The 13,811-nt window shown below is 36.4% G+C and overlaps 1 protein-coding gene across 7 annotated transcripts in view; it reads right to left on the reverse strand.

Annotated features, from left to right (window-relative positions):
- LOC127794987 (ABC transporter C family member 13) overlaps nucleotides 1-13,811 on the reverse strand; it is a 186,050-nt gene that overhangs the window by 57,000 nt on the left and 115,239 nt on the right. For all 7 annotated transcript variants that reach the window (XM_052326357.1, XM_052326356.1, XM_052326358.1 and 4 more), the window contains 2 exons: nucleotides 12,190-12,287; nucleotides 8,680-8,746 (listed from right to left, as the gene is read on the reverse strand). In XM_052326357.1, coding sequence (XP_052182317.1) covers nucleotides 8,680-8,746; nucleotides 12,190-12,287 — 165 coding nt within the window. The remainder of the gene's footprint in view (nucleotides 1-8,679; nucleotides 8,747-12,189; nucleotides 12,288-13,811) is intronic.

The following is a 13,811-nucleotide window of genomic DNA, read 5'->3' on the forward strand; positions in this document are numbered from 1 at the left end:
ACATAAAGGACTGGGTTGATTGACAAATTTGGACCAAAGATAACTTTTCCTTTTCCTTTAATGGGAATTGTGGTTCCATCGGCAATAGTGATCTGTTTGGATGATGTAAAAGGCTCATAAGTATCAAAAAACTGGAAATTTGGTGTCATATGGTTAGTAGCTCCTGAATCCAAGATCCAAGTGTTATTCCTACCAGTTTTGGAGGCTAAAGAATGAATAAAACTGATTTGTTTACCTTGTTGAGCCATAGAGTAGGATCCGGATCCCCCTCCATCTTGAATGGTTTTTAGAAATTCCTTTAGCTTATAAACTTCTTCTTTATTGAGCTGATTGAAGTCCATACCAGTTCCAACACTCGGCCTTTCTTCTTTTTCTACTTCTCCCTCTGGTTCTTTGTTTGAAAGATAGCTTTGAGGGTAGTTTTGCGGAGGACCTTGAGTCCTTATATTCTTGAATCCACCAAGTTTATTGAGGACTGCTTCCTTTCCATGCAACTTGAAGCAAGTCTCCTTAGTATGCCTTGGCTTATTACAGAAGGTACACCACTGCCCCTCTCGTCTGGATTTATTTCGATTGTTTGATTGCTTCCATGATCTGTTGTTGGAGAGGAGTGCTGATCCTTCCATATTGGATCCACCAAGCATGGCTCCTCTCCTATTTTCTTCACTTCTAACAATAGCAAACACCTCATTTAGGCTAGGTAATTTATCCTTACCAAGAATTTGAACCCTTACCTGATCAAACTTGGGATTTAAGCTAGCTAGGAACTCTACTATCCGGTCTCTTTCAAGAATTTGATTGAGAGTAGTAGTATCCGCTTGGCACACCATCTTTATAGCTTGGTATTGATCAAGCTCTAACCATAGGCCTAGCATCAGATTATAATACTCGGTGATTGTTAGCTGACCTTGCTTTGAACCATTGATCTTTGTTTTGACATCAAAGATCACAGATGCGTCCTTGGCCTTTGAGTAAGTCTGATAAACGGTCTCCCAAACTGCTCGGGCAGTACTAAGGAACATAAAGTTCCTGCTGATGTCTGGTTGTATGGTGCTCCATAGCCACGACATGATGCGGGAGTCTTCCACGTCCCATGTGCTGAAGCCTGGATCGGTTTCTGGTGGAGGATTCCCAGTGAGGTGGGTACTCTTTCCTCGGCCTTTAAGAAGGGTTTTGATTAGCTGCGACCATTGAAGAAAATTCCTACCATCTAGCCGATAGGATTGATGAATACTTGGTAGTTCGCCCGTGAGAGGAGAAGGTTGGTCTACTGCAGTATTTTCTCCAGTGATGATAGTAGGTGAAGACAATGGGTTTGCTGATGTTTCTGACATGGATTCGCTGATGTTGAAGGAAGAACAGAAGGATGAAAAAAGTGTGTGGAACGGCAGAAAAAAAAATCGGGTGCTATTAGGGCACAATGTGATGAAGGCACTGAAAAAAAACAAAATCGTGCAATGAAGGCACCGATTTCTTAGAAAAACAGGCTTGGATTTGCAAGCTCTGATACCATGTTGAGAAAAGGAACCGGTATTCCTTATAATTTTATTGATGTCAATGATAAAATTTATACACAAGAGGTTCCTAAGAATTCTCCTATATTTTAGGAGTAGATTACATTCCTACTATCTAGGACTAGATTACATTAATTTAAATACAACAAGAAGATAAAAACACAAAGATAAATATAAAGGTAAAACTGAAATAATCTAAACAAATCTAAACAATCAAACAATCATCAAACAATCTATCACTTAGGATTATCTTGATCTTGATCTCGGCTGGTTGTTAGCTTTGGTTTATCTTGAATATTTCAACAACAAGGGTCCTTTTAGTAAGGGGATTAAAACACTTATAACCCTTTTGATTTGGAGCATACCCAATAAAAATACATTTTTCTGTTCTAGGATCCAATTTGGATCGAGAAATAGTAGGTATATAGACAACATGTACAAACAAATACTTTTAATGGTAAATCGGAGTACAATCTAGTAGTTGGAAAAATTGATTTACAAAAATTGAGGGGAGTTTCAAATTTTAAAATCTTAGTAGCCATTCGATTAATCAAGTATGATGCAGTCAAAATAGCTTTTCCTTAAAGATATTGTGGAATATGCATAGAAAACACGGTAGCTTGCGCTACTTCAAACAAGTGTTTGTTTTTTCTTTCAGTAATGCCATTTTGTTGAGGGGTTTCACGATAGGAAGAATGGTGGATTATACCTTTTTCATTCAAAAATACTCCCAAACACTCATTATGTAGAAGGGGAGAAAGGGAAGTGGTATTCCCACACACTTTATTGATATGAATGAGAAGTATTTATACAAGAAGTTTCTCAAGAATTCTCCTAAGATTTAGGACTAGATTACAACCATTAGATGTTATTCTACTAGATTACAACACTAAAAGATAATACAAAGATAATCTAAGAAATATCTAAGAAATAATACAAGATAATACAAAGCAAAATAACAAAATAAATAGAAAGATGATAATGGATGAGTCTCTTGGAATCTTCAAGGCTCGGCCTGGTCTTATTTTATTTCTTCAACACTCCCCATCAAGTTGAAGAATGTATGTCCCACATTCCTAGCTTGCCTACTAGATCTTCAAATCTTCTTACTGGCAGTCCCTTGGTCAATATGTCTGCAATTTGTTCCTCAGATGGAACATATGGTAGATGAATGACGCCTGCTTCCAACTTTTCCTTTATGAGGTGTCGGTCTATCTCAACATGCTTGGTTTGGTCATGTTGAACTGGATTATGGACTAAACTGATTGCAAATTGGTTATCACACCATAACTCAATTGTGCCTTGGATTGGAACCCTTAGATCTTTGAGGATAATTTTCAGCCATAAGATTTCACATAGGCTAATAGCCATAGCCCTAAACTCCACCTCTACACTTGATCTCGCTACAACACTTTGCTTCTTACTTCTCCAGGACACAAGATTTTCTCCTAGGAACACACAATAGCCACTTGTAGATCTTCTATCAGTTACACTCCCTACATAATCTGCATCTGAGAAGTCTCTGATGTTCAACTTATTTCCTGCCTTAAATAGAATTCCCTTACCTAGAGTGGATTTTAGATAACATAAGATTTTTTTAACGGCTAGCATATGTTCCTCAATAGGGCTATGCATGAACTAACTCACCAAGCTGACAGCAAAGGCAATGTCTGGCCTGGTATGTGATAAGTATATGAGTCTTCCAACCATTCGTTGATATCTTCCTTATGTGTACAAACGAAAATAGCCTATCCCAGAGCATGCTCCATCCTCAACCCCTACTCAAAGTTTGGATCATATGCAGTCCATGCCTTCAGCATTTGTTAATCCCATTGTTGATGATACAAACCTACCTATTGCCCTTCGAAAAGGAGCATAAATGATGGCAATTAAGGCTGAAGGGAAAGTAGAGAGGACTGGCTAAGAATCAAACACGAACACAAACGATTTCGACACCAGGGGTGGGCTAAACAAACATCGGAGGGCCGATCTAGAGCAACTGGAGGTGAAAGGTTAGCGAATGTGCCTTCACGCGCCGACGGATGGGGTCGGAGGCAAACTGGTTGTGGCGTGTGGGGCGGCAGTGGGTCTCTGGTGGTCGAATGATCTGATGACAGCGAACCCAATGGTGGTGGCGATGCAGGTAGGCGGTGGCCGGATAGTGGTTTTCTGACTTCAACAGTGATGGTGCAATGAAGGTACTTGAATAGATTGAAGTGATAGTACAATGAAGGCAGTAAACTGTATCAACCTATTAATGAGTCTTTGATACCATGTAGAAAGGGAGAAAGGGAAGAAGTATTCCCACACACTTTATTGATATGAATTAGAAATATTTATACAAGAAGTTTCCTAAGAATTCTCCTAAGATTCAGGACTAGATTACAACCCTATTATCTAGGATTAGATGTTATTCTACTAGATTACAATACTAAAATATAATAAAAGATAATCTAAGAAATAATACAAGATAATACAAAGCAAAATAACAAAATAAATAGAAAGATGATAATGGATGCGTCTCTTGGAATTTTCAAGGCCCTGCCCGGTCTTATTTTATTTCTTCAACACATTAAAATATTTAGTGCCATTGTTAGAACGCAGAAAGAAGATTTTTGTTTGAAATTGTGTTTGTACCATGTGGTAAAAATCTTTGAACAATTTTTCCACTTCAGATTTTTTTTTTTTTTTTGCATGAAATACATCCAGCACAGTCTTGTATGATCATCAATAAATGTGACAAACCATTTTTTTCCCGACAAGGGTATTCTCTTCTGAAGGACCCCAAACATCACAATGTATTAAATAAAATGGCTTTGATGCACAGAAAGATTTTGACAGAAAACTTGCAAAATGATCTTTAGAAAAATGGCAACTTCCACATCGAAACTTTGAGTAATTCACTCCTTGAAACATATTGGGAACCACATGCTTAAGATAGGAAAAACTAGGATGTCGAAGTCTAAGATGCCATAGCATAATTTCATCACAAATAGGATTTGAACAAACACTATTGAGGCCTTAAACTTTTTTACTATTAGGGAAAAACTCCTCAAATTAGTACAATCCGTCCACCATCCTAGTACTGCCAATCATCCTCCCCAATTTTCAGTCCTGAAAAATATAATGGGAATCATAAAAGATGACATGACAATTTGAATCTTGTGATAGTTTGCTAACAGCGAGGAGATTGCAGGTAAGTTGAGGAACATGAAGGACAGATTTGAGTTCACTGTTTTTGGAGATTTCGATTAGGCCTTTGCCGACAATAGGTGAGAAACTACCATCTGCTATTTGAATTTTTTCATGACCTAAACAAGGAGGAAATACTTGTCATGTGAGTATGCTTGAGCACCCTAAGAGATTATGCTTGAGAGCATCCCAGGATTCTTTGCGCCACAGTTAACTTTAGATGGCCAAAGCTAGTATAATCCTCAGGGCTTCTCTTGATGTGTTTCCGCTTGCTTGTGCTCTTTATTAGCCGTAAGGGTCATTGTTTCCTCGATGGTCATCTCTTGAAGACTTTCTCTGATTGTTGTATATTATTATATATAGACTCCTTTATTTTCCTCAGTTCAAAGGGTTTCTTTAGATGTTTGGTAGCTTTATCTTTTTTGATATCGTTATGAGGTTCACCGTATGCTCTAGTTTAAAGCTGTAGATACTTTGTTCTATTTTCATTTTAATACAATTCTTATTTACAGAAAAAAAAAAAAAAAGAAATCAAGTTTATCCTCAATTCAAACTTCCATCCCATTCTAAACCTCTCTAGAACTATTATAACCCCTCATCATAATCTCTATTAATAATCTGAACCCAATCCCAATTTCTAGGAAACTTTAAATTATCCTAATCTACAATGGCTTTAGAAAGCCAATTCCCTCTTATTTGTCTCTTTCTAAAAAATTGGGTGTTACAAAAGGATACTTTGAGTTGGCTTAGCTTGCATTATAGCACTGTCACGACCCCAAGAGCATATTAGTAATAGTAGATTAAATATATTAGTTAGATGTTGTACTTTGTAGCTTTACATGTTGTACCTTTCAGTTAAACAACCTATAAATAGACTAGAGTAGGTAGAAGAATTGCATTGTGGAATGATAATTTGAATTCTGTCATCTCTCTTGAACTGTTCTCCTCAATTCTCTCTATTCTCTCTCTCTTTTTGTTCTGTTTCTCACTCCATTTTTGCTCTCTCTCTCTCTCCCTCGTATTCTTCTCATTTCTTTTCTGCACCCTAGCTCAATCCTAGGTGCATGACATTCGGTACAGAGCAAGGCTATCATCGGAAGCTGATCGCAAGCGCTTTTCAAGAAACTGCAATAGAGTTGGTCAAAGTAAGGCTATCCTCGGAAGCTGAGAGCGGGCTATTTTCAAGAAGCTGCAATAGAGGCAATCAATTTTAGGAGGTGCAATCAATTTCAAGAGACTGTTTCATGGCGATTTCAAGAGGCGATTATCAAGAAAGAGTTTCAAAGGTGAATTCAGGTGACTTTAGATCTATGAGAGGATTAGAATCAGCATTAGAGGCGATTTCAGTGCCAAAATACGAGTGATTGCTGATCTTAGGCAGTCCTTGGAAGTAGATCGGCAATGATTTTTTTTTAGGTAAGTAAATTGAGGAAATAGCAAAAGGCAACCACAAGATGCAGAGAGAACTTGATAAATACAAAGAAAGTCTTGATAGTGTTAGCCAAAAGCTGGACGATTTAATGAATATGATTGTCAAAAAGTTTCAAGTCAGTATTCTAACTGAATTATTTTCTAAGGAGTATTCTTAAAAAAGAGGTTAGAAGGAGATGTTCTAGATGACTATCTTAATGAAGAATTTTCGGAGGAGAAAACTGTTGAAGGTGAACCATTGGAATATGCCGGCAAACAGAAAGAAAAATATGCTAATGAAGTAGCATTGGATTAAACAATTTCGACTAAAGGACCATCCATCTGTGCGGATAGTGGTGCTAGAGTCATTCCTCAGATTTCTGACTTATAGGAAACAGAGGAACAATCGAAATTAGAATAAAACATTGATTCATTAGATATGCCAGCTATGAATCAGGTCGGAGATGAGAGTAGTGCTGAAGAGAACGTTCATGTATTTGATGAGGTGTATGCTTGTGACATCTATTCCTAGGATGGATCAGGTTTTTGATGCTCCACATTCTGTTAAAGGAGTTCTGATTGAGAAATTCAGACCGGAGCAATCTTACATGGACTCCAAAGAAACATGGAGACAACATGCAATTGGAGGAAAACTAGGGGAAGTAATTGAAGAAGGCAAAAGTCTTGCTGTTGGGAACAAGACTAGTGCTGTTTTGTTTGTTCATATTTCAGTTGGTAAGCTGCAGCACCAAAGCAGGTATTGGCCAGCAGCAAGCTTTGAGTTCCTTTCTATCTTTGGAGATGATAGTGTTGGAGATATCATGGCAGCTGTTCATGCAGAAGAGTTGGTGCTGGTTTTAGCAAAGGGAAGTAAGCAAGTACTTCAAGAGAGCCTGAAATACTAACTAAACAAAGTGATGTTGTTTCCTCTTTCGTCCACAAGATAAAGCTAAGAAGGAGAAGGAAAAAGAGGCCAAAGAAAAGAGAAAGAACAAGAAAAGGTGAAGGATTAACCAGTTACTGAAAACGAGAATTGGATGAAGAAACAACAGCTTAGTTGTTGTCGTTTCTTGGGGATAAGAAACCTCTCAAATTGTCATGACCCCGAGGGCATATTAGTAATAGTAGATTACATGTATTAGTTAGGTATTATATTTTGCTACTTTACCTGTTGCACCTTTTAGTTAGATAGCATATAAATAGGCTAGAATAGGTAGAAGAATTGCATTGTGGAATGATAATCTAAATTCTGTCATCTCTCTCTACATTTCTCTCTCTTCCCATCTCCTTTGTTCTCCCTCAATTCTCCCTCTCTTTCTGTTTTGTTTCTCCCTCCATTTTTGTTCTCTCTCCCTTGTATTCTTCTCATTTCCTTTCTACACCCTAGGTGTGTGACAAGCACCATCCACTATTTCCATGCAATCTCTTCCTTTACAATTAATGGATACTTGCACTAAGAACCAAACTATGTTCTGGTAACAGTCCTGTTACTGCTACATAGTATTTCATTTCCAATCAGATTAACAAAATAAAGATGCCACTGTCAAAAAAACACAAGAATTGTTAAACCGCAGGGTTGCAAGCCAAAAGGAGGAAGAGGAATATTGTCAAGTTGAAAAAATAAAAAAAAAACAAGAATGCCAGTTGGGATCACTGATAAAAAGTTTGACATATGAAACTAACCCAAATTTTTAGTAAGTAATCCTGAATTACAAAAGAGAAGGAACTCAAATTCAATATTATAGGTTTAAATTTCTGGCTTCCTCCAATTACAAATGGGATTTAAAGAGATCAAACTATTATTTAACAATAATAAGAACCCTTCTTAATTAGCTAACACTAATTTGCAAATTCTTCATGGAGCTAATAATATCCTGGATGAGGTAAGGCACCACATCTGAATGGTAAAATTTTGTAGCACTACTAATAAAAATTCCAAAATACTAAACAATTATTAAGAAAAACCAAAGACAATATGTCAAATATGGGGTATTTCCAGATGAATCCTCCGTATGCTGCTGCCTGAGCCAATAATTGGTTTCTTCAAAGAGCCTTAAAAAATTTTTTAATTATAGATTTTCTAAAAATAAATTATCTATGTGCCATGTTTTCATGTTCTATAGGTTGGTTTTACAATATCAACTATATTATGGAACACAACCATATCAATTATTTTCGTTCACTGCTATCTCACGAAAACATTTCATATGAAGATGGTTTTTGAACTTTATCTCATTCCCTCTCCAGAAGGTTGCGTTAGGAAAGGCATCTAATGTAAAAGTTTGCCACATTGTCTTTTGCATAGATTTATATTGTCAATGTGACTTTTAGAAGTCAATTGACATTATAAATGGAGGGCCACCAACCCTAACTTGGTTAGCATAAGGTACAGTTGATGATGATGATTATGTAAAAATATCTGTATGCTGCTAGATTTCTCAACTGCGTATAATATCTTAAAGCTTACTAATTATAGGTCTTCAGGGGCTCATTACAAAATCTGCAATTTAAGAAAATAAGTACCAAGTGAATTTTGCATTGTTTAAGTATACAAAGTACACACCTCTCATCTTTTTGCTCCATCATTTTGGTCGTGGCACTGGCAATGAGTTTAGCAATCCATTTGTTCACTGCAAAAAAATATGTGATTAAGAGAAACAGATATATCCCCCAGAAAGAGATAAAAGCCCACAACTTGAAAATATGACAGACAAGACATGTTATATTTAATACAAGTTTGAGGATATCCTGTAGACCCTGTGCAGTAGTAGCAAACCACACAGCAAGAGACTCATAGGACCAAGGAAACCTGGGGTTCCCTTTCTGTTCCTAGCTATCTCTAAGACAATTTTAAAAACTAACAGCTGCTTAAACTATAAACAAGTAACAGAACATTAGGACTAGACAATAAAAGTGAAGCCAAAATATTGGCTTTGTGAAGCCAAAATATTGGCTATTGGCATTGTTAATAATTTAAGCTAAAGAAATCGTATCATTCATTCCAGCAGAATAAGGCTTGATATATACAATTTTAAGGGTTAACAACCCACTTCCTCAAAAATAGGACACTATCTAATCAACTAATCTGAAACAAACAAAATGATAAGGATCAAGACTCAGCCCACTTTTGGATCAGAGTTTGACCATAACAACCAGATAAGAATAACCAAAAAATGGAAGAAAAAGCAATAAAATACAAATCCATTGGATAAAATTGATAAAACTAAGAAAATAAACCTTATCCCCCGACAGGCATATATAAAATTGAAGGCAAGCCTAATATAGTTTCCACCATTTCCCATTCTATATACTCCAATATCATCAGGCGGTTAATAGGGTGTCCCAATTCCCCATTGCTGTATTCTCCAATGTCATACCAGATGGTTTCAACCTTCAATGGCAATTGTAACAATTTTCAGGGTTCCAAGAGTATAATGGTACAAACTGTTAAGACACCTCAAAAATTTTTTTAATCTGATTTACAAAGGATATGGCCATGGATAGAGATGGTTGGAGACATAGCCAAACCAACCTACTGGGATTAAGGCTTGTGATTTTTTTGTTATTGCTGTTTTGAATCTGACTTATGCTCTAATACCACAAACCAACCTCCTTGCACCTTGATACTACTGAAAAACTGATATACAGAATTGAGATAAAACAGAGAGAGGGAAAGAGAAATTGGAGGGAGAGAACAAATCAAAACTATTAAGCTAGGTTACAAGTACTTATACTGAAACATTGTAACTGCTATGTACAAGCTACCTATGCTAGGTACAAGGTACAACTAGTCTATATGGCACATCTAATACAAGCTACTATGAATTCTCAACACACCCCTTCAAGCCGGCGCATACATATTGTAGAAAATATGTAGTTGGAGAGTTACCTCGCACACTAATCTCATTTCTCTTCTATTTAATGGAAAAATTAAATAATCCATAACACGCCACAAGACAAGTCTTAGGTGTTATCTTCTCTAAATTGTGTGATGAATGCTGGAAGGTTTCTTCTAGCTTTAGTCTCTCCCTTTTTGTCGCCCATATAGCAACCTAAGAGGGTGAGTTGGGAACTTTCAAAAATTATTTCATTGTGCTTCCTTTAAGTGAGTATGTGAAACATTCAACCAAGTGATCACTTGACCAGCAAATATACACAAATATCACATAAAATAAATGCAAGTAAATTAAAAGAGTACCAAGCAATAATTGCAATGGCTGACAGGATAACTAAAAGGGGAGACATTTGGCATTATCGAGAAAGCGAGTTGGAGAAAATCAATGCTTTATGGCAAGGTTTGTTACCCTTTTATAGCATTCTAGGTTTGAGTCATCTTAGAGTTAACTGGATGACCTGTCACATTGGTCATCTTGAATACATATTACATGACGGGTGCTAGGATGGCATGGCCCTCTAGCAAACTTAAGTTTACCCTCTTGAAGATCTAGGTAGCTTTAGATTCTTTAGAAGGTGTACTTTTCTGAATTATAATCCATCTTTTTACTCAATGTGTCATGATGGCTACTCAACTTTTTACTTGTACCCAGCCAATCACTGCACTGTTGTATAGTTTTTTGGTCAACAGAAGATCTATTTGTGGGGCTGATAATTTGATGTGTTCGAAATGCCAAATCCTGGAGGCTCTAATGCTGTTTTTTGATGATCATACAGTCCTTCTATGTCTAATGAATGGCTATTCTGGTTTGCTACCCCAGTTCAGAGTTACTGGACCCTGAAAATATACTTTGATGGATTCCAACCTTTAGATCCTGTTGTTTGTTTTCATTGATGAGCTTGTATATCTAACTCTTTCATCTCACAGTTACATTATCCTCAATCTGTTCACCGTCCAGAACTGTCTTGGTATCCATGTAGATCCTCTTAGATCTGTGCACTCTATCTTCTTTAGTGACAACGTTCTCTGCCCAGTCAACAACCAACCCCCCCCCCCCCCCCCCCAAAAAAAAATAAAATAAAAATAAAAATAAAAATAAAAATAAAAATAATAATAATAATAATAATAATAATAATAATAATAATAATAATAATAATAATAATAATAATAATAATAAAAAGAAGACACTACAGAATTCAAACAGCATAGGAAACTGCCCCATTATATGCCAATTATCCACTAAGGCTTTTTATTATTTATAAGTAACAAATATATTAACTGAAAAATGAGAAACCAACAGCCACAAGCAGGGCATACCCCGCATCAAACAACCAAAAGGGAAAAACACCCTCAACAAATGAGGATAGCCACAGCCAACAAAGACACAGGAACTACACACAAAGAACTAAATCAGATTCAAGCTGGATCCGTAATCACAGGTTGACTCGCACCATTAACTTGTTTAGCCTTGAGAAACGCATTAAGTTTCTTTCTCTCTCACTTTTTCTGGGACTTGGTCTTAACCGAAACAAACTCAGCTCCCGAGCTTCTGGGTCTGCCTGATGAACTATCTTCGTCTTCAATGCAATCACGCTTATCCCTATCGTCAATCACCATACCTGGCTCCTCCAATACCCCTATCTCCCCCTGGACCAACATATCTTTAGAAACATGAGTATCCATATCCACCCATGAAAGTGTACCAAACTAGTTAGCCATAACCACCTCATCATCACTAATTGGATGGGAGTGAGCAGTGGTCACAAGGTCAATCTTTCCATTCAAATGCTTGCAAGGAACTTCCTTCACCACCTTAGCCTTTTGCCTCATATCATGGGACTGTTCCCGCACCTTGTCGGTTTGCCCGTGCATCGGCTGAGAAGGCTGGGTAAGCTGGTTTGCCCTTGCCAGTTAGCCTTCTGTCATGTGCTTGGGCATAATCTAGCTAAGGGTGCCGAATATGCACTCAGGTAAATATCAAAGAATTTTCAAGTAATAATGCTACTAACTTTTGAAGCAGATCAAGAAGTAAGCATGAACTTGTGCACAGAACATTGATCAAGTGTGCATATTATGGACAAGGCATATAGGAAAATAAACAAATGACTTGCAGGCACACACTTGCATAGAATCATTGTGGATTTTAGGAACAAGGGTTACAGTAAAGAATATTTCTACCTGGTATTAACAAGATGGTTATTGCCATTCCAGATAGAAAAGCGTACTTGACCTGTGTATACAATAGGTACAATGCAACTCCGATTTGAAAAGGCAAGCTGAAATTTTGCAAATGAATAAGAATGATTTAAACATCAAACAAAAAATAATTTATAATTCAGAAACTTTTTATCAATAACGCATGAAAAATAGTACCTTTTTCTCCCCTGGAATAATTGTATATATAGCTACCAGCATATCAACCATTGACAAGGAAACCTAAGAAAAGGGTAGTCCGCTGCATGTTCACACTACGTGGGGGTCTAGGGAGGGTCAAATGTAGCACCCTTACTCCCATGAGTGAATAGGCTTCCATGTAAAAGATCTTCTTCTCCTTTTTATTATTGGAAGGATTTATTTATTATTTTAATAGTTTCAAATATTGTATGGGGCCATTTAATAAATATATATAGATTCACTGACAAGAAGTCTCTAGCATGCATATCACCCCATGGCAAGTATCAAAATTTGTAAGTAAAGCCAAACCCTATAAAATTATTACCAAATAAATTAACATGAACAAGTTTGCAATTTAAATATGCATAGTTCCAACATACATGATAACAATAAACAACAACAGAAACATCATCTTCATAACACCATGTGGAATTGGGTACACTGATTCTAACTCACCAATTGTCCTATTCATGATTATATCTTCTATAAAGCCATTAAATCCTGTGTCATGCCTATGCTAAGTTTAAAGATATGCTACAAAGTTCCTATGGTGCAGAAGATACTTAAGGAAACATGGTAAACTTTTTAATATATATATATATAATGACAATAGGAATTTAAGTTTAAGGAAGCACAATGAATACTAGGACGAGAAAAAAAAAAAATGAATTCTGAACAAATGAGCAAAATGTTTTATGGCATGGAATGTTGCATAATAAAGCACCAACATGTGCAAAATATGAGTGTAACAAAGATGAAAAAGTTATAATGGATGTCAAGACATACAAGAAAAGATTAAATTAGAAATGAGGTTTATTCGTTATAAGGGCTCCTATTGAAATAAAATGCATGAGATGAGACACGATTAAGATTGTCTAATTATATAAGAAAATGACCAATAGAAGCTCCTAAGATAAGAATGGATGGAATGGAATAAATCTTTAGCAAAAGCCGCAGAAGAAGACCAAGCTTAGGTATGATATTAGATCTAGGGCCCTTGTAGATAATAAGGCCATAGATAGAAATGATTGGCAAGCTAGAGTTTATGCAACCAACCCGTGTTGTGGGATTAAGGCATGATGCACAGCTGTTTTGTTTATTTAAAAATAGTACCTATAAGTAATAATAAGGAAAGAAAACAAGTGTAGCCAAATTTCCTTTTTATGTTATAACTCTCCTTGACTCAAACTTTCTAATATGTATATGATTCTTTTTAAGTAGGATATGACCATGGATAAAAATGTTTAGAGGTATAGAATTCAACTAGCTTACCCTACCTAATGGGACTAAGGCTTCTGTTGTTCACAAATATGTTTATTTAATAAAAGAGAAATAGAAAACTTTGGAGATACCCCCAATACCTATTGAAACAAGTCATTGTTTAAGAATGTTTTGAAACACATCAA

The sequence above is a fragment of the Diospyros lotus genome, chromosome 2 (assembly GCF_014633365.1).
Source record: "Diospyros lotus cultivar Yz01 chromosome 2, ASM1463336v1, whole genome shotgun sequence".
Taxonomy (NCBI): domain Eukaryota; kingdom Viridiplantae; phylum Streptophyta; class Magnoliopsida; order Ericales; family Ebenaceae; genus Diospyros; species Diospyros lotus.